The following is a 23,170-nucleotide window of genomic DNA, read 5'->3' as shown; positions in this document are numbered from 1 at the left end:
ACACAGTCAGAGCACAGAGTATCAAGGGAATAAGTAGAAGAGAGGAGGTAATGTTAACAAGATATAGATATGTTTGGGTTTATTTGTTTTATTTGTTTGTTTGTTTGTTTAGATGTTTTTCTCTTTTCGTTATTATTATTATATTCAGTACTGGAGTTGAGGGGGAATGAGGGGGGATGAGGGGAGATGAGGGGGGACAGCATCACCCCTGAAATAAAAACGGTCCATATCATCCCCCCTGTAAAACTGCCATCCCTCCTTTCCATCCCTTATGTCATTTCATCAATGAATGTGGTTTTACTGCTATTTCAACATTTAGAGTCACCAGAAAAATAACACCATTAAAAATAACTTATTTGACAATTTTCACCTGTTTCAAGTACATTTTCACTTGAAATAAGTAGAAAAATCTGCCAGTGGGACAAGATTTATCTTCTCATTACAAGCAAAAAAATATTGTTCCACTGGCAGATTTTTCTACTTATTTTAAGTGAAAATCTACTTGAAACAGGTGAAAATTGTTGTTTTTTCCAGTGATGAGTCTTGTTTTAAGTGTAATGGGATTTTTTTTTGCTAAAAATTAGACATTTTAAGTAGAAATAAGACAAATATTCTTGTTAAGATGATGAGTTTTTGCAGTGATCCATTTTACTTATCCTGTGAAGGACAGAGTCATATTGATAAGTTCAGAAAAGTGTTTTTTATTGTTGTGTTTTGATGTATTTGATGTAAGCCCAGTGGATATTTAAAGCTTACAGAAGGCTGCATTTAACTGCTGCTATGTCATTCCTGCAGTATTTCTGCAGGTGTTTTGGTCAGTGCTATTATTTGTAATATATTATATTATTTGTAATCAGCACAAATTATCTGTCCCCATATGATAAAATCCACCACCCCCCCTGATTATTTTTTACAACTCGAGTACTGATTATATTAGATGATCTAATGTAAAGTAACTAGACAACTAGATCCTGTCCTACATACTGCGGTTCAGTAGGTGGCGGTGTGCACCTAACAGTTGCTATTGCAATCTGCCAAAAAACGCAAAGAAGAAGAGAAAAAGCTGACGTCACAGAAGCGACGTCCGAGCCCGAGCCGCTGAAGTGGTACTGCGCGTGCGCAATGCCGGTAGTCCTTGGTTGGTTGGCCTGCCGGAGGTGACTCGCCCTGACAGCAACACAGACAACATGCAGAGCTGGACGCCGCTTTACCGCTCTCTGGCCACGGTAAGGATGGTGGTTTTACCACCCCAGAAAGCACCAAGTGCTGTCAGAACAGTTTCCAGACGGGTTTCACCTTCGGTCCACCCTGGTGAGCGGGTATTTCCAGGAAGACTCGGGTGTATTAGCTGAGAGCTACGAGCTGCCGTCCGCTGCAGTCATATGAAGGGGACGTAACGCCTGATTTATGGTTCCACGTTAAATCGACGGCGAAGCCTACGGCGTAGGTTACGCGGCGACGCACACCGTACGTTGTGCGTCGCCGCGTACCGTACGCCGTAGGTTCTGCGTCGGTGTAACGCGGTACCATAAATCAGCCGTAATACGCAGCAGCGTTGGGTTTGTTATGGCACATTTCCTGTGCGTTCAGGGTATCTTTCATGTCATGATTTTTCGTTTGAAATCGCAACAAATAAAACACATATACATGGCAAAACGAGGTTTGTTATTGTTGTATGTTGCAATAGTGTTATTTTGAAAAACACATTATGAAAGATGTTATAAAAGCCAGTTTGCACGACAAATGAATCACGCACATTTGGGAATGTGTGATATTTAGATTCTCCCAGGATTTGAGTCTTATAACTTGTGGTTTATTGACTATTCTCTCACTGTAAGTAATGTTAGCCTGCTAACATGTTAGCAGTGGTTACCTAACTCCAGATTAAACATATTTTAATCTGTCTGCAACAGACTAGACATCGTAGTAACGTTTATTTATTTATGTTTAGCCCCTGCTATTGTACAGCTGGAGGTGTGGTTGTATTTCTGTAAACGCCAGAATAGTCTGTATATTAACACTATGTGTTATTACATTTGCACATTAACAACATTGTTAAGACATCAACATTTGGGATATTTCAAGCATAAATTTATATATATATATATATATATATATGTATATATGTGTGTGTGTGTATGTATGTATGTATATATATATATATATATATATATATATATATATATATATATATATATATATATATATATATATATATATATATATATATACATACATATATGGGTCAATGACGAATAAGGATTTTCAACAGGTCAATTTTAAAATAATAAAAAAAAGAATATCTATTGCAGTAGTTCAAACATTAAGAATGTTGTGTACACATAAAATCATATAAAAATTTAAATTAAGGGATTTCAGAGTTTTTTGTCAAGATGAATTGGCACTAGCCTTAAAAAATGTCATGTGGTGCAACCATGATTCATATTAAAATAAATTAATTTCTTGACATCTTTCTTTTACAAGTTTTCAGTATTATACAAAAATGGTTGTTTTTTTAATGGTCGCGCCACATGATATTTCATAAAATGGACGTCATCAGTCAAACTTTGTTTGCATATTATGATGGAAATATAAATACAAATGTGTTGCAATCTTACACACTACAAGACATTTCGGAAATAATGCCGGATAGGGCGGAAGATTGATTTAAAAACATTTAGAGTGATTTCAAAAAAAGTTTTCAAAACAAGAGTCATGGTCAGATGACATGACATTTTGACGCTTAAAACAACAACAAAATCCCAAATAACTAGTATTTTTTGTAAAATTCAAGTGAGTCCATATGTGGGACAGGTAGTTCATATATATGGTATTTTTTTATCCATTTAAACCTTTTTTGAATTGAAAAGAAATCTGTTTTTCAGAAAATATAGGCGTCACGTCATTGACCCATATACATAAGAAGTCACATTTGCTCACGTTTCATTTATCAATTTCCGATTTTTTGGATAGTTTTTAACTTGTCGATAGTGATGCTGCTTTGTTTAGTTTCATATTTGTGTGTGTTTTCTTCACAGCGCGGCCATCATGTCCCTTCCAAACTGCATGGAGCCACAGCTGTGTCTGTCCGGACCTACGCAGACAAAGCTGCAAGTAAGAGAGATGTAACTTTTGTCTGTGTCTATTAATGATATGAACTGCTGGGAGCATTTGGGATGTGAGTGGGGTAGGGGAGGTTACTCTGCAATCCTGGTGGTGCTTGGTTTGCCCATATTATGTATGGGAAAAAGGGCTGTATCATCATGTTACAACGTATTGTTTTCTTTATTTGCATGCATCAGCAAATTGTTACTGTGTGTGTTAAATTATTTTCAGTCTTCTCAGTTAAAGAAGTGGACTGGATTTAATTTGACTCTATTGAACTTGTTTTTTTTCGTTGCCTTTAGAGTATCTTTTGTGAATTAGTGTTGAATAAAATCAATTGGAGTGGGTTGAGAAACAGTCAACCAATATGGTCTCATATTTGTGAAACCACATTCAAATGGGGAACTTGAATGAGACGGGATACAAATGACTGAGAACTACTGCCGTAATTGGTGACCTCAGACCTCAGCAAATATTTTTTCAAGCTTCTTGGTTGAGTGTGTCCTGCAAATTTCCAGATTTTCATTTTATGTTGGAAAAACGTGAAGTGCCGGAGTTCTATGTGGTGTTCAGTATATCCAATCATCCACCAGATATTCAAAGTGTTTTCCTTGTGCGTTTCAACATAAATGTCAAAGGGCATTGGGTATATCGCATCATTGCAATGATGGAGCCCCCCCCCCCCCGAATTAGTTGCTCAGCATTACAACATGATACCACGGTCAAACGTGTCATAAATATTTGGAACAGAGCTGTATATCCATTTAAGTTGTGCCCCTAAACTTTGTGGTGGTGGCCCTAAAATCTTTCATTTGGGGGCTAAAGCGCTCAGTCTCAGACTGGAGTAAACGCAAAAAGCCACATAAATTCTGATAAGCCCATAGTCACTTTTATTGCATGTTCATGTTTGTATGGGACATACAGGACTGTCTCAGAAAATTAGAATATTGTGATAAAGTTCTTTATTTTCTGTAATGCTATTTAAAAAATAAATAAATAAATAAATAAATAAATAAATGTCATACATTCTGGATTCATTACAAATCAACTGAAATATTGCAAGCCTTTTATTATTTTAATATTGCTGATTATGGCTTACAGTTTAAGATTAAGATTCCCAGAATATTCAAATTTTTTGAGATAGGATATTTGAGTTTTCTTAAGCTGTAAGCCATGATCAGCAATATTAAAATAATAAAAGGCTTGCAATATTTCAGTTGATTTGTAATGAATCCAGAATGTATGACATTTTTGTTTTTGTAATTGCATTACAGAAAATCACAATATCCTAATTTTCTGAGACAGTCCTGTAGTAAATAGGTTCATACTGTCAGACCCTAATTAACATGGCAGGGGACAATGTGGGAGTTGAGTGTGTTGCCCAAGGACATTTTGAAAAAAGGTGACCTTCTGATTGAAGGACAACCTAGTCGGTTCACTGAGCCACAGATTGTCCAGTTTAGCTCTTTTTTATCTTCCTGCCGCCTGAGCTTTGTGCCCTGCTGTTATTAACTCATGATAAAAGTGACTGTTGCCTCTTTTCAGTCGATGCAGATGTCACAGTCGTTGGCTCCGGTCCAGGCGGCTACGTCGCTGCCATAAAAGCTGCACAGCTCGGTTTCAAGGTAACCAAACTACCTCACAAGTTAGGGGCTCATGAGTTACGCACATCACTAGTATGTTTCAGCCTGCTGTTTTTTTGGTTTCATGATGAAAAGACTCGATGCATCTAATACTCTTAATGTCCATTGACAGACAGTATGTGTTGAGAAGAATGCCACGCTGGGTGGGACCTGTCTCAACGTTGGCTGTATCCCTTCAAAGGTAACAAACCAGTTCTGTCCAGATCAGAGAAAGGCTTGTATTTGGTTTTTGATATACTAAAATATTGTCATGTTTTTGACATTTTCAGACTTGTCATTAAAAAAAAAAAAAAAAACACATTCAAAGATATTGGTTTCTTAATATTTGTCATATCCAAAATGTCATTAAAATTAGAAGAATCACAAAAAGAGATTCACAACAAACAAATTTGTTGATGATAATATAAATAATTTAAAAAAGGGCAAAACAAATAATTTCCAATCATTTTTCAAAAATCTGCTTGAGAAAAAACATGTATAAAGAGGGAATTAAAAGGCGTCTGAAAACCAGCAGGGGGATATTAATTTGGATACACTAACTGGAGCAGCTTGAGGCTAATTTTGCACGTGGTCAAAATCTGTTATTTGTCATTTAAAACCTGCTCAGAAAAAGCAACCGTATCTACCTGTAACTTTATGAAGTTCTCCTGGTTTGTTTCTTTTCTTAAAGTTGTATTATTTGTAACGAAATAGGCCGTAACGTATGTATTGATTGGCCTAAACATCTTAGATATCCTCTTCCTTCCCTCCAAAAAGAGACAAATCTTTAAAGGAAATTTCTCTTTTCTTTCTGTAGAATTAATATAACTATCAAATATGCTAAGGCTGTTATAATGCTTGATATCAGTAAATGAAAGTTTTTATCTCCAGCTGCTTTATGTTTGTACAGGCTCTGCTCAACAACTCCTACTTTTACCACCTGGCTCATGGCAAGGACTTTGAGAGCAGAGGCATCGAAAGTAAGACTTTAGTTCACTTTTTCTTTTTATGAAAGGTCATTGAGATGTTTGTGTTGGACCAGGCGCTAAATGGATTTTCAGACTAAGCATCCAATATCAGTCTACGTGACTTTTTAACTATTAAACAACAGGCATTAATAAAAAGTCCTACTTCCAAGGATTCAAGCTGACTGTTAAAAGATATGTTTTCTAATTAGTCAAAGTAATTTGTATATTCTGAGGGTGAAAGTTGTAGTCAGCCTGTCGTATGTAGAACTTTGTGTCTACCCAGTGTCTTTATTATACTATAATATCAGCATCTTTCGTCAGGTTTGTTCTAAATTCTGTGTAAATTTCAACAAACTCATCATATTAGGCTCCATGCTTCCCCTGGAAGAAACTTAATCTAGTGACGCCGTAAATGATCATACGTGATGAGAATGGACTCAAGAATTCTGATATCTCTTCTTTAGTCTTCTTCTACCCACCCCAGAATCCTGTTACTGTCTCCGCCTCAAAATTAAAGTAAGACGCAAGAGTAGAAGATAGCTCTGCTGACTACTCCTTACTGTTACTGAATGAAGCAATGGTTTTCAGATAAACAATATAAAACATTGTGAATAACCATAACGACACAGTTTTTCCCGTAGTTCGTCTGTAGTCTCGTACTGACCCAGTTATGTACAGGTACCAGCAGTTCCTGTAGTTGTGGATGGTGACGGTGCTAAACACCAACTTCAAAAATTAGTTTGTGACCCCTCTCTATTTTTCTATGTTTTTAGTCAGATTTAAAATGTAATTCAATAATTAGCCAAAGATGTTTCTCTAAAGATTTAATTAGGTTTGTTAAAAGTAGGTAGTGTAGTTTCTTGAGCGAACACTGGTGCTGTTGGAAGGACAGAATCCCTGACTGAGATTCTTCCTCCTCCTCAGTCTCAGGCATCTCGTTGAACCTGGAGAAGATGATGTCTCAGAAGAGCGGAGCCGTCAAGGCGCTGACCGGAGGAATCGCACATCTGTTCAAACAGAACAAAGTCAGGCTGCTCTCCGTCACCTCGCATTATTTTACATATCAGCTTAAATATCGGATTTGAGTTTTTATTGTGACTTTTCTTCTTCAAGGTAACCCATGTCAGCGGCTTAGGGAGAGTATCTGGTAAGAACCAGGTGACGGCTACAGGCGCTGACGGCAGCGAGCAGGTCATCAACACTAAAAACATCCTCATCGCCACGGGTTCTGAGGTCACACCCTTCCCCGGTATCCACGTAAGACTCTTTCTTTCTTTCTTGCAGGGGTCTTTCTTTCTTTCTTTCTTTCTTTCTTTCTTGCAGGGGTCTTTCTTTCTTTCTTTCTTTCTTTCTTGCAGGGGTCTTTCTTTCTTTCTTGCAGGGGTCTTTCTTTCTTTTTCTTTCTTTCTTGCAGGGGTCTTTCTTTCTTTTTCTTTCTTTCTTGCAGGGGTCTTTCTTTCTTTTTCTTTCTTTCTTGCAGGGGTCTTTCTTTCTTTTTCTTTCTTTCTTGCAGGGGTCTTTCTTTTTCTTTCTTTCTTGCAGGGGTCTTTCTTTTTCTTTCTTGCAGGGGTCTTTCTTTCTTTCTTTTTCTTTCTTTCTTTCTTGCAGGGGTCTTTCTTTCTTTCTTTCTTGCAGGGGTCTTTCTTTCTTTCTTTCTTTCTTTCTTTCTTTCTTTCTCTGACGAAATAAGGGCCTTTTTGCCCCCATAAACGTGCCCCAAAAGTCACCAGCGCCCCCGTAACGTGCACCCAGGTGTGTTATACATCAAAATGTGCGTCTCCATCCTGCGACGACGCGCATTACAGTTAAAAGTGTTACCGTGGCAACGCTAGACGCCAAAAAGCGCCCCCCCTTCATCTGATTGGTCATACAGAAAAAACCTTGTATCTGAGTTGAGTCAGATAAAATTTTGGGTCATTCTCTACAAGCGACTTCTTGGTTACTTTACTCATTAGTCATGTACAGTTATGTGTTAATTTATTTTGTTATAGATCGACGAGGAGACCATTGTGTCATCAACAGGGGCTCTGTCCCTGAAGAAAGTGCCAGAAGAGCTGATTGTGATTGGAGCTGGAGTCATTGGAGTGGAGCTGGTCAGCACTGCTTTAGTCAAATTCCTTCAAAAACACACCAATACTTCAGACAAGCACCATTACCTGTCTCTCATATTTACTGGTGGGAAAATCCGACCAGCCTTCACTCAGGAATGCTTGTACTCCTGTCATGCAGGGGTCAGTGTGGCAGCGTCTGGGCTCCAAGGTTACGGCCGTGGAGTTCCTGGGCCATGTTGGAGGAATGGGCATCGACATGGAGATCTCTAAGAACTTCCAGCGCATCCTGCAAAAGCAGGGTCTCAAATTCAAGCTCGGCACCAAAGTCATGGGAGCCACCAAGAGGCCCGATGGCAAGATCGATGTGCCGTAAGTGTAAACTCCCTGCGTCAGCAGACCTTATGTATTAACCATTTTCTGCTTTTACAACTGGAAAGTTGACGGCACTGAACAGTCTGTAACCGTACGGGTTTGATGTTTCAGAGTGGAGGCGGCAGCTGGAGGGAAGAACGAGACTCTGACGTGTGACGTGCTGCTGGTGTGCATTGGCAGACGACCCTACACCCAGAACCTGGGCCTGGAAAGTGTCGGCATCGAGTTGGACAAAAGGGGTCGTATCCCTGTCAACAACCGCTTCCAGACCCAAGTACCCAGGTAACACTTTTGAAAACACACAATAAAAATAGAAATATAACATATAGAAATATGTATGAGTTGTATTTTCCTGACTATGGGCCAATCCAAATACACATCCTACTTTCTACCACTAGCCCTAAAAATGAAGCCACAAACTTTAGGGCCCTTGCAATCTTCCCTAGGGATTGGGACACCACTTGCTACGTCACTGCGTGGGTTACGTTTGGGTACGTAAGCGACTGCGTAGTTACGTTTACACATACGTCACACCATATCAGGAAGCCCAGAGCTAAAAGCTGTTTTAATTTCAGCTGTAGCGCTGTTAATATGCCACTTTATTAAGTTTTAATATTTTTTCAGGCGTAAAAGTAACCGTTAAGATCCCCAACCTGGGCTCAGTTTATCCAAATAACGCCTGTTAAGAAATTTGATCCAATGTTTTCGGGGATGATAAGAGCGGCCGGTTCGGGAGCTGCAGCTGGTTCCACGTTAAATCGACGCAGAGCCTACGCCGTAGGATCTGCGTTGGTGTGAAGCGGAACCATGAATCAGCCTTTATTCTGGCGAGATCTGAAAAAACGAGCAAACAAGTGATTATGTACATTCACTGAGTGAATATTATGAAAGTAAAATATATATTTCTCGCTATAAATGTAATCAAAACGCATTTTTATGCAGAAACTAACTCAAAATAAAAAATTTTATTCACTAAAAATTAGAAATGTCCGCCATGTTTTTTTGTTTGATTCAGTCTGCTGATGACCTAAAGCATTCTGGGAAATTTTTCTGACCCTCAGTCGCGAAGTCAGCATCTGAAATCCCTCACTGTGAAGGGCTAGATTGATACCCCCTACCCCTCGTTTTCCCCACTACCCCTAGATGCAAAGAGGAATTGGGACACCACTACCCTCACGGGAACAAGCAAAATTTAGGGGTAGGGCTGAAAAGTAGGGCTAGGGGGGGATTGGGACTGGGCCTAAAGCTTGAGTTATGGTTCTGCGTCAAAACGACGCCGTGCCTACGGCGTGTGGTATGCGTCGACGCAGAACACACGCCGTCACTGACCTGCACCTCCAAAAATTGTAACTACGCGTTGAGGCGACGCAGACCAAACGCAGACGAGAGGGCTGTGATTGGTTCACTTGGTAGTAACGCATTTCCAGTTTCCAGTTTGAAGCAGTCGTGAACTTTCAGGGCTCTTTTCTTCGTGTATGTGATTTTTTTTTTTTTTTTTTTTTTTTTTTTTTGCACAATAGCGGTTATGGGGGGTACTGCACCGCGACGAAATGGAATGACGGAGAAGTCCGAAGGGTTCACGACGGCGTCACGGCAATGGCGTGTGCTCTGCGTAGGTTTGACGCAGAACCATAATTCAGGCTTAAGTCTAGCAGGGCTGCACGATTAATCGTTAAAAAATCGCGATCTCGATTCATGCTTGAACGCGATCTCATTTCCAAATGACGACGATTTTAAAAAAAAAAAAAAAAAAAAAAAAAAAAAAAAAAAAAAAAAATTTTTTTTTTTTTTTGTAAAGATGGCTGCATAAAAAAAGGACTAGGCCTATGTTCTAGGTTGTTGTAGTCCTGTCATGGTCAACTATCATGTTGTCATGTTTGTTATATTTTGTTAATGATTGTGGATTACATTTGGAGAAACATCTACCTTTCTCATCACCTGACACATATTGCACATAAATATTGTTAAAATTGTTATTGTTAAAATTATTTAAAGACAAGAGAGATGTTTATTGTTTTTATGTTCAATGTCAGCTATTACAGCAAAAAGCAGCCAGAGGAATAATTTGTTGCCTCAGAACTACAGGATCTGTTACAAGTCCCCTTTCTGAAAGGGTGTTCAACTCAGGGAGGAACAAATATTGTTAAAAATTGTTATTATTGTTTAAATTATTCAAAGGTTTGTGTAAAGAAGACAAGAGATGTTTATTGTTATTATATTTTTGTTCAGCTGTTGCAAAGTTAAAGTAATAAGTGCAATAAATTTTATATTGGAAAAAAATCGTGAGAGAATCGTGATCTCAATTCTAAGCAAAAAAATCGTGATTCTCATTTTGTCCAGAATCGTGCAGCCCTAAAGTCTAGTGATTCTGCTCCTGAAGCTCCTCATCCTCCTGTCTGAGGGGTGGGGGACAAACGGTGCGTGTGCAGGGTGGGTTCATCATACAGGAAGCCTGTTTTCTGCATCTGGTGGTGTAGAGGTCACTGGTGCTGGGCAGGCAGCTCCCTTCACTACTCTCTGCAGTCCTTTCCTCTCAGCAGCGGTGAAGCTGCCATGCCACACCTTGACTGAGGAGCAGATGATTCTCTCCACTGCACACCTGTAGACGGAGTTCAGGGCTGAGCCCCTGAGTCCAGCGTGTCTCAGCTTCCTGAGGAAGTACAGTGGAACATCTCGGCTGCCTGGGAGACTGAGGTGTAAAAAAAAATGTCTGCACCTGCTCAGGAATATGGTCTGGACCTGCAGCCTCGTGGGGATTAGTCACCTCTCCTCTGCTGATGGCACTTCTCCAGGTGGAGGAACACGCCTGGTGGTGGTTGGGAGATTTAATGTCCCTCCACCTGCCGCGTGGGTCGTTGGGTGACAGGTGTCCCTGGATCTTTTGGGCATATGCAGCCATTGCCCTTTTTACGCCCGCTGCTCTGAGTGCATGTGTGTCTCCCGAGTCTCATCCCTGGCTTTCAACAGAGACCAGACCTCTGCATTCAGCCAGAGTTTCCGGCTGAGGACAGCCAGGGTGTATTCCTCCATGTCCACTGCTCCATCACTTGTAGCTGCCTGTCCGAAGTTCTGGCAGTCAGGACACTGAGAGCAGTAGTAAAGAGTCGGTATCACCAGGCAACCTCAGCGACCGTTCTCTGCAGCGGTTGGTTTACAATGCAGATGTGGTTGGAGAGTCCGAGGTGGGGGCGGGGTTGTTGTAAACACGGTCCAGCGTGTCATTTCCCTGTATTGGAATCTCAAGGCAGATAGTGTGGCATAAAGTTAATACCACCCACCTCTTCAGTAGATCTTACTGCCGTAAAAACTGTGTGTGAACAAACATCATTCGAGGGTTTCCTGGAGTGTGTGGTCCTGGGATTTAAGCAATAGATACTCAGGACTTTGTTGTTGGGTGGGATCATAGTGCATCTGTTCCCTCAGGTCCCATCAGATCCTGTCACTATTTGACTATTATTTCAAGCTTGGACGACCATTTCACATAAAGTAAATGAGTAAAATCCCTGATCAACTTCTCTTTTCCTCCTCTAGCATTTATGCGATTGGTGACGTGGTCGCCGGCCCCATGTTGGCCCACAAGGCAGAAGATGAAGGCATCATTTGTGTGGAGGGCATGGCTGGCGGTGCTGTGCACATAGACTACAACTGTGTTCCCTCCGTCATCTACACCCACCCTGAGGTTGCCTGGGTGGGGAAAACAGAGGAGCAGCTCAAAGAAGAGGTGAGAGTCTGCTCCGTACAGCTCTGATCCAACACTGATCCAACACCGGCCCCTCGTTCTGCAGACAGTCATCGTAGCTTTCACTGTACCTGGCAGTATCTTTCAACCTAAATGACAGCCTAACGCTGATACAAAGTTATATGTAAAGTGGTGTATCATGCAGTTATGCAGCGTCATTATAACTTGATTAGTTTAATTGTGAAAAACAATGTACATCCTCTTGCAATTCTAAGGTTTTATGTATTGCAAGATCATTTAAAAGAAAGTCATTTGGTTTTTAAATACATCTCGAGATGAACAACATGACCCAGTCCTTCATTCGTTTATGAACCATCTTCAGCATAATTAACTGTAACTAATCCATATCAGTCTCTATGTGGTATTGAGGAATTTTACCACATTCTTCTTTACAATATTGATTAAGATCATTAGATCCCACGGATCGACCAAACTCTAGCTGTCAAACAGTACCTGTTAAATGCTTTAATGTTTATGTGAATGCTTGTAAGGTGCCCAGACTCAGGCTGTATGTTCATTTTATGTGTGTTTGATTCACAAACAACTCTGGTGCTTTAGTTTTCCTACTTTTATCATTAACACCATTGACGAGTTGATCTCTTGTTGTTTTTTTTATTTTCTTTTTCAGTTTTCACCATTGAAAAGTGTTTTACAATCTCCATCTCTCTCCTGTCCTCCTCAGGGCGTCCCATACAAAGTTGGAAAGTTTCCCTTCGCAGCCAACAGTCGAGCCAAGACCAACGCCGACACTGACGGCCTAGTGAAAATCCTCAGTCACAAGGAGACGGACAGGATGCTCGGATCTCACATCCTCGGTTCTGTAAGAGCTCGCAACTGCACATGACCATCACCGTCAGAAAATAGTCTTATCTGATGTGGTACAAGAATATATATATATATATATATATATATATATATATATATATATATATATATATATCAACATATGAATGTACAATTGGGGGCATAGATTTAAGATTGGCGGTCAGTACAGGATATTTGTTGCACTGAGTACTGTATTGATTTATAATCACAGCTGCTGTTTGTGCTCCCAGGGGAAAAAAAATCTTCCAAGCTGCAGTGGTGAAGAACTAATATCGTAGTAGCTCTGGCCAGACTATAAGCTCAAACAGTGCTGGACGTTCAAATGATAAATTATTTTTTTGAGTGTAAGGCATCCCAGTAAAAACAAGAAACACCTTTTGGATCCACTTTCAGGTGCATCCCATCAAACGCATAATCTGATTGAAACAAATCTGCTACGACTGCACACTACAAATGCATTTACTATAACTCAAGTCTCATGGTCAGTTGCTGAATATTAAAATAAAAAAATAAAATAAATCATGTTTTTGGTTGCGGAATGGCTCACCTCGCTGAGCAGGTGCCTCGTGTTTGGAGGCTGTAGTCCCCATGCAGCTGGGCCTGGTCCCAGTCATGCTAGACATGCTGCTGGTTCAGCATATAAACCTCAAAAACAGCTGCAGTTCAGTATAGAACAACCCAGTATCATCCATATATCCTACTTTCTCTTCCAGAAACATCAGCGGCTGCTGTACAGCAGCTGTTACGCCAGCACGGCTAAAGATGCATCACTAGTTGATTACCAATCTATTATTGTACCGGTAGTTGTCATGTTTTCGACATAAATGCCACACGTAGGGCTGGGCGATATGGACCAAAAGTCATATCTCGATATTTTCTAGCTGAATGGCGATACTCGATATATATCGATATTTTTTCTGTGCCTTAATTGGGGTTTCCCCCAAAGCATTATAGCATAGCATCTCTGTTAGCTTCATTTTTTTCTGAGGCAAACCCTTAAAAAAACAGTCAGTTTTAATACAAAGCCTTGTGCCAAATGTCACGCAGGTTCCTTTATTAACAGAGGTCTGCACAATATCAAAATGTATAAAACAAATGAAATAGAAATAAACTGCCTGCATATATAGAATAAAAATGCTTCTTGAATAAAATAAAACAAATATCCCTTTCCTGCATAACAATTAAATTAAAATACACTGTGCAATTAATACAATGTAGACGGTAACAGGCAGACTTTTCCACTGAGGTTGATAGTTGTGCAAATAACAAAACATTTGTGCAAATCTCAAAGAAAACATTCAATTCAATTTGTCACAAAATAATCTATATCAAAATCACAAAAAAAAAAAAAGTTTTTTTTTTTTTTTTTTTAAATCGATATAAACGATATTGTCTCGTACCATATCGCGTTTGAAAATATATCGATATATATTAAAATCTCGATATATCGCCCAGCCCTAGCCACACGTTACAACAGGCGCTGCCCTTCTCTCTGCAGGTAGTTTGACTGCCTGGCAACGGCTAACATTATCCTATGAGACCTCATGTGACATGAGAGAACCTGCAGACGTGACTCAACTATGGTTTAATAATGAATCACACAGAGCAGTCAGACGCACGTAGAGACAAAGGCGTGGACTGACTAGTACAGGATGAGCTGGGGATTGAGCAGGGTATAAGTAAGTATGAGAGCAGGTGGAACGGATGGTAATGAGGGCACAGGCGCAGTCCGTGATGTAGAGAACTGAGGCATGCTGGGAGTTGTAGTGTGAGGGCAGGTGATCAGAAGGCTGGCGATGCTGATCGGGGTACTTGGGAGGAGCGGGCATCACAAACGTCAGGGTTTTTTTAGTCTGTTTAGCTCAGGGGTCGGCAACCCGCGGCTCTTTAGCGCCGCCCTAGTGGCTCCCTGGAGCTTTTTCAAAAATGTTTGACCTTTTTTTCCTTTTTTATCTTTTTTTTCTTTCTTTCTTTTTTTTCCTTTTTTTTAAATTTTTCCTTTTTTCTCTTTTTTTCTTTTTTAATCTCGACATTTTGACTTTTTTCTCGAAATTTTGACTTTTTTCTCAAAATTGTACTTCAACATTAATCTTGACATTTAGACTTTTTTCTCGAAATTTTGACTTTTTTCTCAAAATTGTACTTCAACATTAATCTTGACATTTAGACTTTTTTCTCGAAATTTTGACTTTTTTCTCGACGAATGATGAAAAAAAAAATCTTCCCCCAGTTACAGCTAATATAGATACATGCAGCATGTGTTGCCTTCATTCTAAGGCTTATACAAGACTTATCATTTTTTGTGGCTCCAGACGTTTTTTTGTGTTTTTGGTCCAATATGGCTCTTTCAACATTTTGGGTTGCTGACCCCTGGTCTAGCTGATTGATCCTATCCACTGTCATAGAGCATAACTATCATGGGTACGTGTTCTTGTGGAGAATATAACTGAACTGGAGTTTTCTTTCCTGTAGGGGGCAGGTGAGATGATCAATGAAGCTGCACTGGCCATGGAGTACGGCGCCTCCTGCGAGGACGTTGCCCGGGTCTGCCACGCCCATCCGGTATGTAAAACCACACAGCTTCATTATTAGACCAAGCACGCATGGTTGGCTTTGTTTTGTTTTTTCAACATTTGTTTAACACTGTCAAACAAGTAGAACACAACTCACCTGTGATGTTAAGAGCGTGTTGCATCATGTAGCAACAGCAGATGTGTCACCCAGTTACCAGTTGGTTTACAAGTAAAGTAGAAATTCCTGCTCTACTGGAGAGCAATAATAGGACTAGTGATGGATTCCAAAGTTTGATACACACTAACCATCATTTTAAAAGTAGGAATGATCAGGATATATCATTTCATGGTGTCTGCTACAATGACAGTGAGAAGTGAAGAATGAAGTGAGAATGAAAAGGACAGTCCTGCCCTAAAATGGAAGAATTCCCAATAGGGTTGTCCCGATCAGGCTTTTTTAGCTCCTGATCCGATCACTTGAGTTTGAGTATCTGCCGATCTGCCGATCACTTTTTTTGGCTCCCGATACATTTCCGATACTTTTTCCCGATCAGATACTTTTTGGCAAGGAATTTATTAAAAAAAAAAAAAAAAGGACTAAAACTAAATTATCCCAAGTTTCTTGCAGAATAGTGCAATAAAATAATTAAAATAATAATAAACAATTAAAATAAATTTAACTTCAAAAGAGGTAGTTGAATGACATCCAGTCAAACTCACAAACACAATAAAATTAAAATACTTTTTGGCTTAACCTTAGTGCAACATTCTGAATGGCATGAAATGAATAGCAGCAGCTTAATGCAACATGAACACATAAAATTTCACAATTCAAACATGTAAACCATGTTAGTTTTGCTTACTTCATCGGCCGGAAGTGACATTTAATGCAACGATATATAAAACAATTTAATATATATTAAAAACATTCATAACTAGGTATGTTCCGATACTTTTTTGGCCAAACACTAATTCCCAACCCTGCCGCTTGTCATTACACTCGGATTTAGTGCATTCATCCCAAATTCTTTGAACAGAGGCAACAGCAGTACTGCCAGGACTTCTGAAGAGAGAGTTTTCCTCAGAAAACTGGTTTTAATCAAAGATCCAGCTCATTTGCTGATGCCAATTAATTTAAATCGGACTTGAGTTCTGCATCCACCTCTTTTCAACTATTTAAATCAGAAAAAATGTTGCTTTGAAGTGACAACAGGAGGCGTGAAGCAGCAGTTCTCGTAAAGGGCTGTACATTGTGTGCAGATCTCAAGTTGCATATGAATATGGAATATTTGCAACCAATTGAAACCAATACAGTGACGTATTTATTGCTACTGCAGCAGTTTTACTATCGCAACAATTTAACTGTGATATTTATCTGTTGGTAACAACACAATAACATGACTACTTTAAATTGTAAATAACGTTAATTCAGATGTTTTCAACTGGTTTTGTCCCAGGGACCACAATTATAACCAAGAAGCAACTTGGGGACCACTGCTTTTGGGGATGTTTGTTTTATTTTGCACCTTGATTTTAAATAAGAGTATGGGCCTATATAGGCTATTTATTTGCATCAGTGTCTATTTTTATTAGCCCCTTTTACTATAAAAAAAAAAACAGAAAACAGTCAATGAAAAATTTACAATAGGAAGCCAAGAGGGCTTATAATATTAAGTTCACTCTCCCTCATTTGACATAATTTGGATGGGTTAATTATTCCCAAAAATGAATAGTAAATGGAAAATAAATTGAGTCTAAAGAATAAATATATATTTTTTAAATTATTATTGTTTTCCATTTACAATTTCACGGACCGCCTGCAATACCACCGCGGACCACCAGAGGGCTGCGGACCACCGGTTGACAAACCCTGCGTTAATTGAAGACATGACTGTAAAAATGAGTAAACGTCTTTAACCACCTTCCTTTTCTCCTCCTCTCCCGCTCTCCCCCTCCACTGCAGACGGTGTCGGAGGCGTTCAGAGAAGCCAACCTGGCCGCTTCCTTTGGCAAAGCCATCAACTTTTGATCTAATAGCCGCTGTCGCACCTTCATGGGTCCAGGAACGGGAGGCTGCGTTTCTGCATCAGCCCGCCGGGATCCTCTGTACATCCAACCTGCACCACACTATGCTTAATGTTATTTAAATGTTATCAATAAAAAGATGAAACAGCTTAGGTGGTAAATTAATGGTGACTGAAGTCAGTCTTTTTTGTTTTCCTCACATAGTAAAAAAACATCCCAGAGGATTATATTCTGCACTTCCTTACGGTGCAAAGAGAGAGAGATTTTGACGTGTGGTTTCTTTGACAGGAATGTGTGGGTGTTTTTCTCTTTGTTTTTTACAGTACGGGAAGAATTCAGTGTAATAAACGTAACCGGTAATCGGATCAGGAACTTTTGGCTGCAGCTTTCACACAAGCAAGATTTAAAAATTAGATGTAGATCCTCTGTGGGTCGAGTCCTTCTGAAAGCATGCTGGATTTGGACTGAAACTAAGTTTTTAGTTATTTTCTAGCTTCCAGAGCAGCAGAGTGGGATTCACCGACCTGTTTTGGGTCTGTCGGTTCAGTCTTGAGGGGGTTCTGCTGGAAAACTGTGACGTCCTCTGGCCTGTTCTTGCCCAACTTTTCATCTAAACCAATAAATACTATTCAAGACTTCAGTGTGTGTTTTTTATTTTTCTGTATATGTTGTCATCAGCCTACATGCCGTTTAAAGATGTTTGTGTAGAAATTCCCCCAAAATACGAAGACTGCTGTATTGATGGGCACACTGCAAAAACCCAAAATCTTACCAGGAATATTTGTCTTATTTCTAGTTAAAATGTCTCATTTTTAGTCAAAAAATCTCATTACACTTAAAACAAGACTCATTACCAGAAAAATAACATGTTATTTGACAATTTTCACCTGTTTCAAGTAAATCTTCACTTGAAATAAGTAGAAAAATCTGCCATTGGGACAAGATTTATCTTCTCATTACAAGCAAAAAAATCTTGTTCCACTGGCAGATTTTTCTACTTATTTTAAGTGAAAATCTACTTGAAACAGGTGAAAATTGCTGTTTTTTCCAGCGATGAGTCTTGTTTTAAGTGTAATGATTTTATTTTTTTTTTTTACTAAAAATTAGACATTTTAAAGGAGCCGTCTGTAAGAAATGTCCAAAACTGGTACTGCAGTCACTTTCAAAATATTGTTGAGCGGCGTGTACCCTCCCCCTCCTCCCCCCGACCAGAGGTTGCCAGGTTTTTCATCCAACACGTTCGTAGCGGCTGCTGCGATAATTAGAGCCGAGCTGGCAACCCGGATGCCGAAACAATACTGACTTGGTGATTGGGAGATAGGTGGAGGGTGGAGCTTCAGAAACAATACTGACTTGGTGATTGGGAGATAGGTGGAGGGTGGAGCTTCAGAAACAATACTGACTTGGTGATTGGGAGATAGGTGGAGGGTGGAGCTTCAGAAACAATACTGACTTGGTGATTGGGAGATAGGTGGAGGGTGGAGCTTCAGGCCAAAACAAAAAATGACAACATAAACATCAGTTGAGGGCTGCAACTCCTCTTTTTAAACCGGAATATCCTGGCTTGAGTGCTGTTGTCAGTGACATAAGTATTTGAAATGAACATGATTTTTAAATGTCTGTTGACATATCGGGGTCATTTTATGATTCGTTTTATTATTGCTCTTACATACAGCTCCTTTAACTAGAAATAAGACTAATATTCTTGTTAAGATTTTGAGTTTTTGCAGTGCAGGAATGATTTTCTGTTTTGGTCTAAATTGCAGCAAAGTCTTATTGATGAAGAAACAGAACTGGTTACAGTGGAGCATTTGGGTCGGGAAAGGTATCGGAAATCTAAAAGATACCCTGGTGATTGTTGTTAGGCTGTTAGTGTTTTTCTACAGATACGTACAGGGTCTTATCTGTCCGGCGATCGTATCACCATCGTAGATGTTCTACTTCTCACCAAGTAGCTGCTACTAAATACTGGGGAAATGGGATCTCTCCCACGAGGAACCTTGACTGCAGTATTTTGGATGAGCTGGACGTTTATTTAGAGAATTTGTTTTGGACAGCCCAATAGCCTGCTCCCTCAGATCCTCCTCCATCCGCCTCTCAGCCTTCAGCTGCTCTGCTCCCAAACTCTGGAACACCTTACCACCTGACTTCTCAAATATTGACTTCCCATCTTCATATCCAGACTCAAGACTCACCTGTTTAAGATTGTCTACACCAGCTGTCGGCAACCCAAAATGTTGAAAGAGCCATATTGGACTAAAAACACAAAAAACATGTCTGGAGCCGGAAAAATGAGAAGTCTTGTATCAGCCTTAGAATGAAGACAACACATGCTTCTATATTAGTTAGAACTGGGTCCTCGGCTGCAAATGTAGCATGTTAATGTCTTTCCACGTGACTCTTTTTGTTACGCAAATCTATGGAAGAGTATTAGGGCCAGGCAGGAGAAAAATCAAAATAATATTTTAGAGGAAGATTTTTTTTTCATTATGCACTTCGAGAAAAAAGTCAAAATGTCGAGAAAAAAGTCGAAATGTTGAGATTAACGTTGAAGTACAATCTCGAGAAAAAAGTTGAAATGTTGAGAAAAAACTCGAAATGTCGAGGTTAAAAGGGAAAGGAAAAACGAAGAAAAAAAGGAAAGAAAGAAGAAAAGAAAAAAAAAGAAGAAAAAAGAAAAAAAAAGTCAAACATTTTTGCCACCAGGGCGGCGCTAAAGAGTCTTACTCCTTCACAAATTTCCCTTTCCTCCATCAGCTCCTGCCCAACAGCTGAAATATTTCCAGCTTTTTGACTATTGGGAAAAGGAAGGACCCCCAATAGGGTGTTTGGAAGTTTTTCATCAGTATCAACAAAATGGCAGGTTACAACAAGATATGTATCTCTGCTAATATTTGTTCACTGTCAGTGGTCCGTACTTCAGCCTCCGCCGCCTTCTTTTATTCTCCACATCTCTCCACCAAGGCCTTACCAGCCTTCCCAGAGGGGGTGTGTGTGGGATCCAGTTTTACCACAAATACTCTGAATCCAGAATCATCCACTTTAGTGGACATTGTGAATACTTCACTATAAACTCTGCCAGAGCCTCATCAAGCTCTTGCATTCTCATCCACTGAATAAACTGAGTAGATAAAGAAGCAAGTACAATCATTTAAGAAGCATCAGATTTGTTCTACAACGCTTTAGTGAAATGCATGTACTACATCCAGGTTATAAATATCAGCGTTGCTTACTGTGACTGGTGGCATGAGGCTGCGTGTTCTCGTGTTTGGCCCTGTGATCCCTCAGCACTGAATGATTGTTGTTGTTGTACATCAGCTGCCGAGAGTAAAGCAAACACTGCACCAGTAAAACCAGTAGGACTGTGTTGTTCACACCGTTCTGACGTTTAGACTGCACCAGCCTACGGTTCTGTTTGTTCAAGTTTACGGGAAACCCCACAGTGATGTTATCAGTTTCATTATTATCATTAACCCCCACATTTGTCTTACTGGTGCATGTCTAACAAACGGAGGAGTATTAGGGCCAAACTAAGACAAAAGAAAATTGGAAATTACGAGAATAAAGTCATAATATAATGAGAATAAAGTCATAATGTTGCAAGAATAAAGTCGTAATAGAATAAAGTTGTAATATTACGAGAATAAAGTCGTAACATTACGAGAATAAAGTTGTAACAGTACAAGAATAAAGTCATAATATTACAATAATAAAGTGTTAATTATGAGAATAAAGTGTTAATTTATGAGAACTCTAACAGGAAGAGCATCTTCTCCCTGTGTTAAAATCAGGAATATTGAGCATCTTGTGAAGTTATATTTATATATTTATAATATATTTAATATTACGACTTTATTCTCGCAACATTATGACTTTATTCTGGTAATTTTATGACTTTAGTCTCATATTATTATGACTTTATTTTCGTAATTTCCATTTTTTTTGTCTTAGTTTGGCCCTATAATACTCCGTCGTACTAACATAACATACCTTCTGTTTATTTGTGGTCAGCAACTGAGAAACCTCTTCAGTTATTTGGTACTATGAGTGAACTTATTTAACCTTATTTTAACCCACTAATTCCAAATTCCCAAACTTGGTTCTTCTTGTTCTTCATCCTCTCTTTCTGATCTCTCTTTTCCTGCTCTACCCGGCTGGTCTTCAGCAGGAGGGCCGTCCCTTGTGATCCAGGTCCTGATCCAGGTTTCTTCCTTCCCTAAAGGGGAGCTTTTCTTTCCACTGTTTGGCTTCAGGCTTTTCTCCCACGAGGGGAGTTTTTACCTGAATAATTGCTCGGGGGTTTATGTTCTGGCACTCTGGAAAGATCCTAGAAACAACTGGTGTTGTAGTAGACGCTGTATTAATAACATTGAATGGAACTGAACTTTGCCATCACCAACTAGATCTATATATAGCAGTGTGATGTCTGCACCCACAGCCATACGTATGTGCTGCTGCAGCTGCTCCGGCCCCGGCTGAGGAACCAGCAGGTGGACACACGGCCAAGCAGACAAGTTGGACCAAACTAAACCTCAGTGTCATGGGGGAATTACATTTTTGTGGGCTGATCAGCCACTATCTAAAGGGGACCTATTATGAAAAACATGTTTTCTCTTGCTTTAACATATATAAAGTGGTCTCCCCTCAGCCTGACAACTCAGAGAAGGAGGAAAACAACCAAATTCTGCAGTGTCTGTACAGCCGCCCGGATGAGCCGTCCAGTGTGATGTGGATCTACGAGCCAATAAGATTCTGCTCCTGTCGTTACGTAACCAAAATGTGATTTACATCAATTGGCCTCCGATGCGTGAAACCACGCCCACAACTAACTCCGCTGGCCGGAGCTTCCGCCATTTTTCCGTAGCGGTGTATCGCGTCATTCAGGCAGCCAATCAGCACAGAGCCTCATTATCATAGCCCCGCCCACTCAGAATCCTGCATAGATAATGAGGTCAGAGAATGGGAAGATAAAGACATGGTTTAGATGCTGAATTTCTAATTTATTTAGCAAAAACAATCAAAAGCTTGTTTTTAAGACATTCAAGGCCTGTTTAAAATAGGTATTAGATGCCATAATAGGTCCCCTTTAACTTTATTCTAATAAAAGCTCAGATTAACATTATGGAAAGTATAGGGATAAAGGACGGTAACAGACCTTCATTCATGATATTTTATTGCAGTAGTGCATGCAGTTAATTTTGAGTCAGCATAGTTGGTAAAAATGATTTGAAACGTAGTTGACTTAGAACCTAAGTCGACTCTGAGTTAGTTTTTAAATTCAGAGTTTGTTGAACCTCTTTTCCACGGCAATGACTGGCTCACGTGTATGTTAGACACCAAAACCAAAAAGCAAACATAACAAAACTACACTAATTAACGATAATATGTGAAGGGCTATTCATTCATCTTTATTTAGGTTATCACATGTCTGTGGACTTTTTGGTTTTCTCGAGGTGCTCCTGGCTTCTTCAACAGTCTAAAAACATGCATGTTTGTATTTATTCATTGCTGACCCTAAAATGAGACAGTGAGAGTGAATTGGAGCGTCTGTCTCATTTGTGTCTTTGCGGGCCTGTGATGGCCACCACCAATACTGGAGTACTGGGGTTGAGGGGGGATGAGGGGGATGGCATCCCCCCTGAAATAAAAAAGGTCAAAATCATCCCCCCTGTAAAACTGCCATCCCCCCTTTCCATCCCTTATGTCATTTCATCAATGAATGTGGTTTTACTGCTATTTCAACATTTAGAGTCATCACCAGAAAAATAACACCAGAAAAATAACTTATTTGACAATTTTCACCTGTTTCAAGTCAATTTTCACTTGAAATAAGTAGAAAAATCTGCCAGTGGGACAAGATTTATCTTCTTATTACTAGCAATAAAATCTTGTTCCACTGGCAGATTTTTCTACTTATTTTAAGTGAAAATCTACTTGAAACAGTTGAAAA

General features: G+C 39.6%; 1 protein-coding gene across 1 annotated transcript; it reads left to right on the top strand.

Annotated features, from left to right (window-relative positions):
• Positions 1–1,085: 1,085 nt before the first annotated feature.
• dldh (dihydrolipoamide dehydrogenase) lies at positions 1,086–17,855 on the top strand. The gene is made up of 14 exons (XM_061722692.1): positions 1,086–1,226; positions 3,039–3,114; positions 4,651–4,730; positions 4,861–4,929; positions 5,638–5,707; positions 6,620–6,720; positions 6,809–6,952; positions 7,687–7,788; positions 7,925–8,115; positions 8,230–8,400; positions 11,650–11,839; positions 12,540–12,677; positions 15,155–15,244; positions 17,159–17,855. The coding sequence occupies exons 1-14, from the start codon at positions 1,188–1,190 to the stop codon at positions 17,222–17,224; spliced, it is 1,527 nt and encodes a 508-aa protein (XP_061578676.1). The 5' UTR covers positions 1,086–1,187; the 3' UTR covers positions 17,225–17,855.
• Positions 17,856–23,170: the final 5,315 nt, after the last annotated feature.

The sequence above is a fragment of the Cololabis saira genome, chromosome 5 (assembly GCF_033807715.1).
Source record: "Cololabis saira isolate AMF1-May2022 chromosome 5, fColSai1.1, whole genome shotgun sequence".
Taxonomy (NCBI): domain Eukaryota; kingdom Metazoa; phylum Chordata; class Actinopteri; order Beloniformes; family Belonidae; genus Cololabis; species Cololabis saira.
The sequence above is the reverse complement of the archived record's forward strand: the minus strand, read 5'-3'. Positions and strand labels throughout refer to the sequence as shown.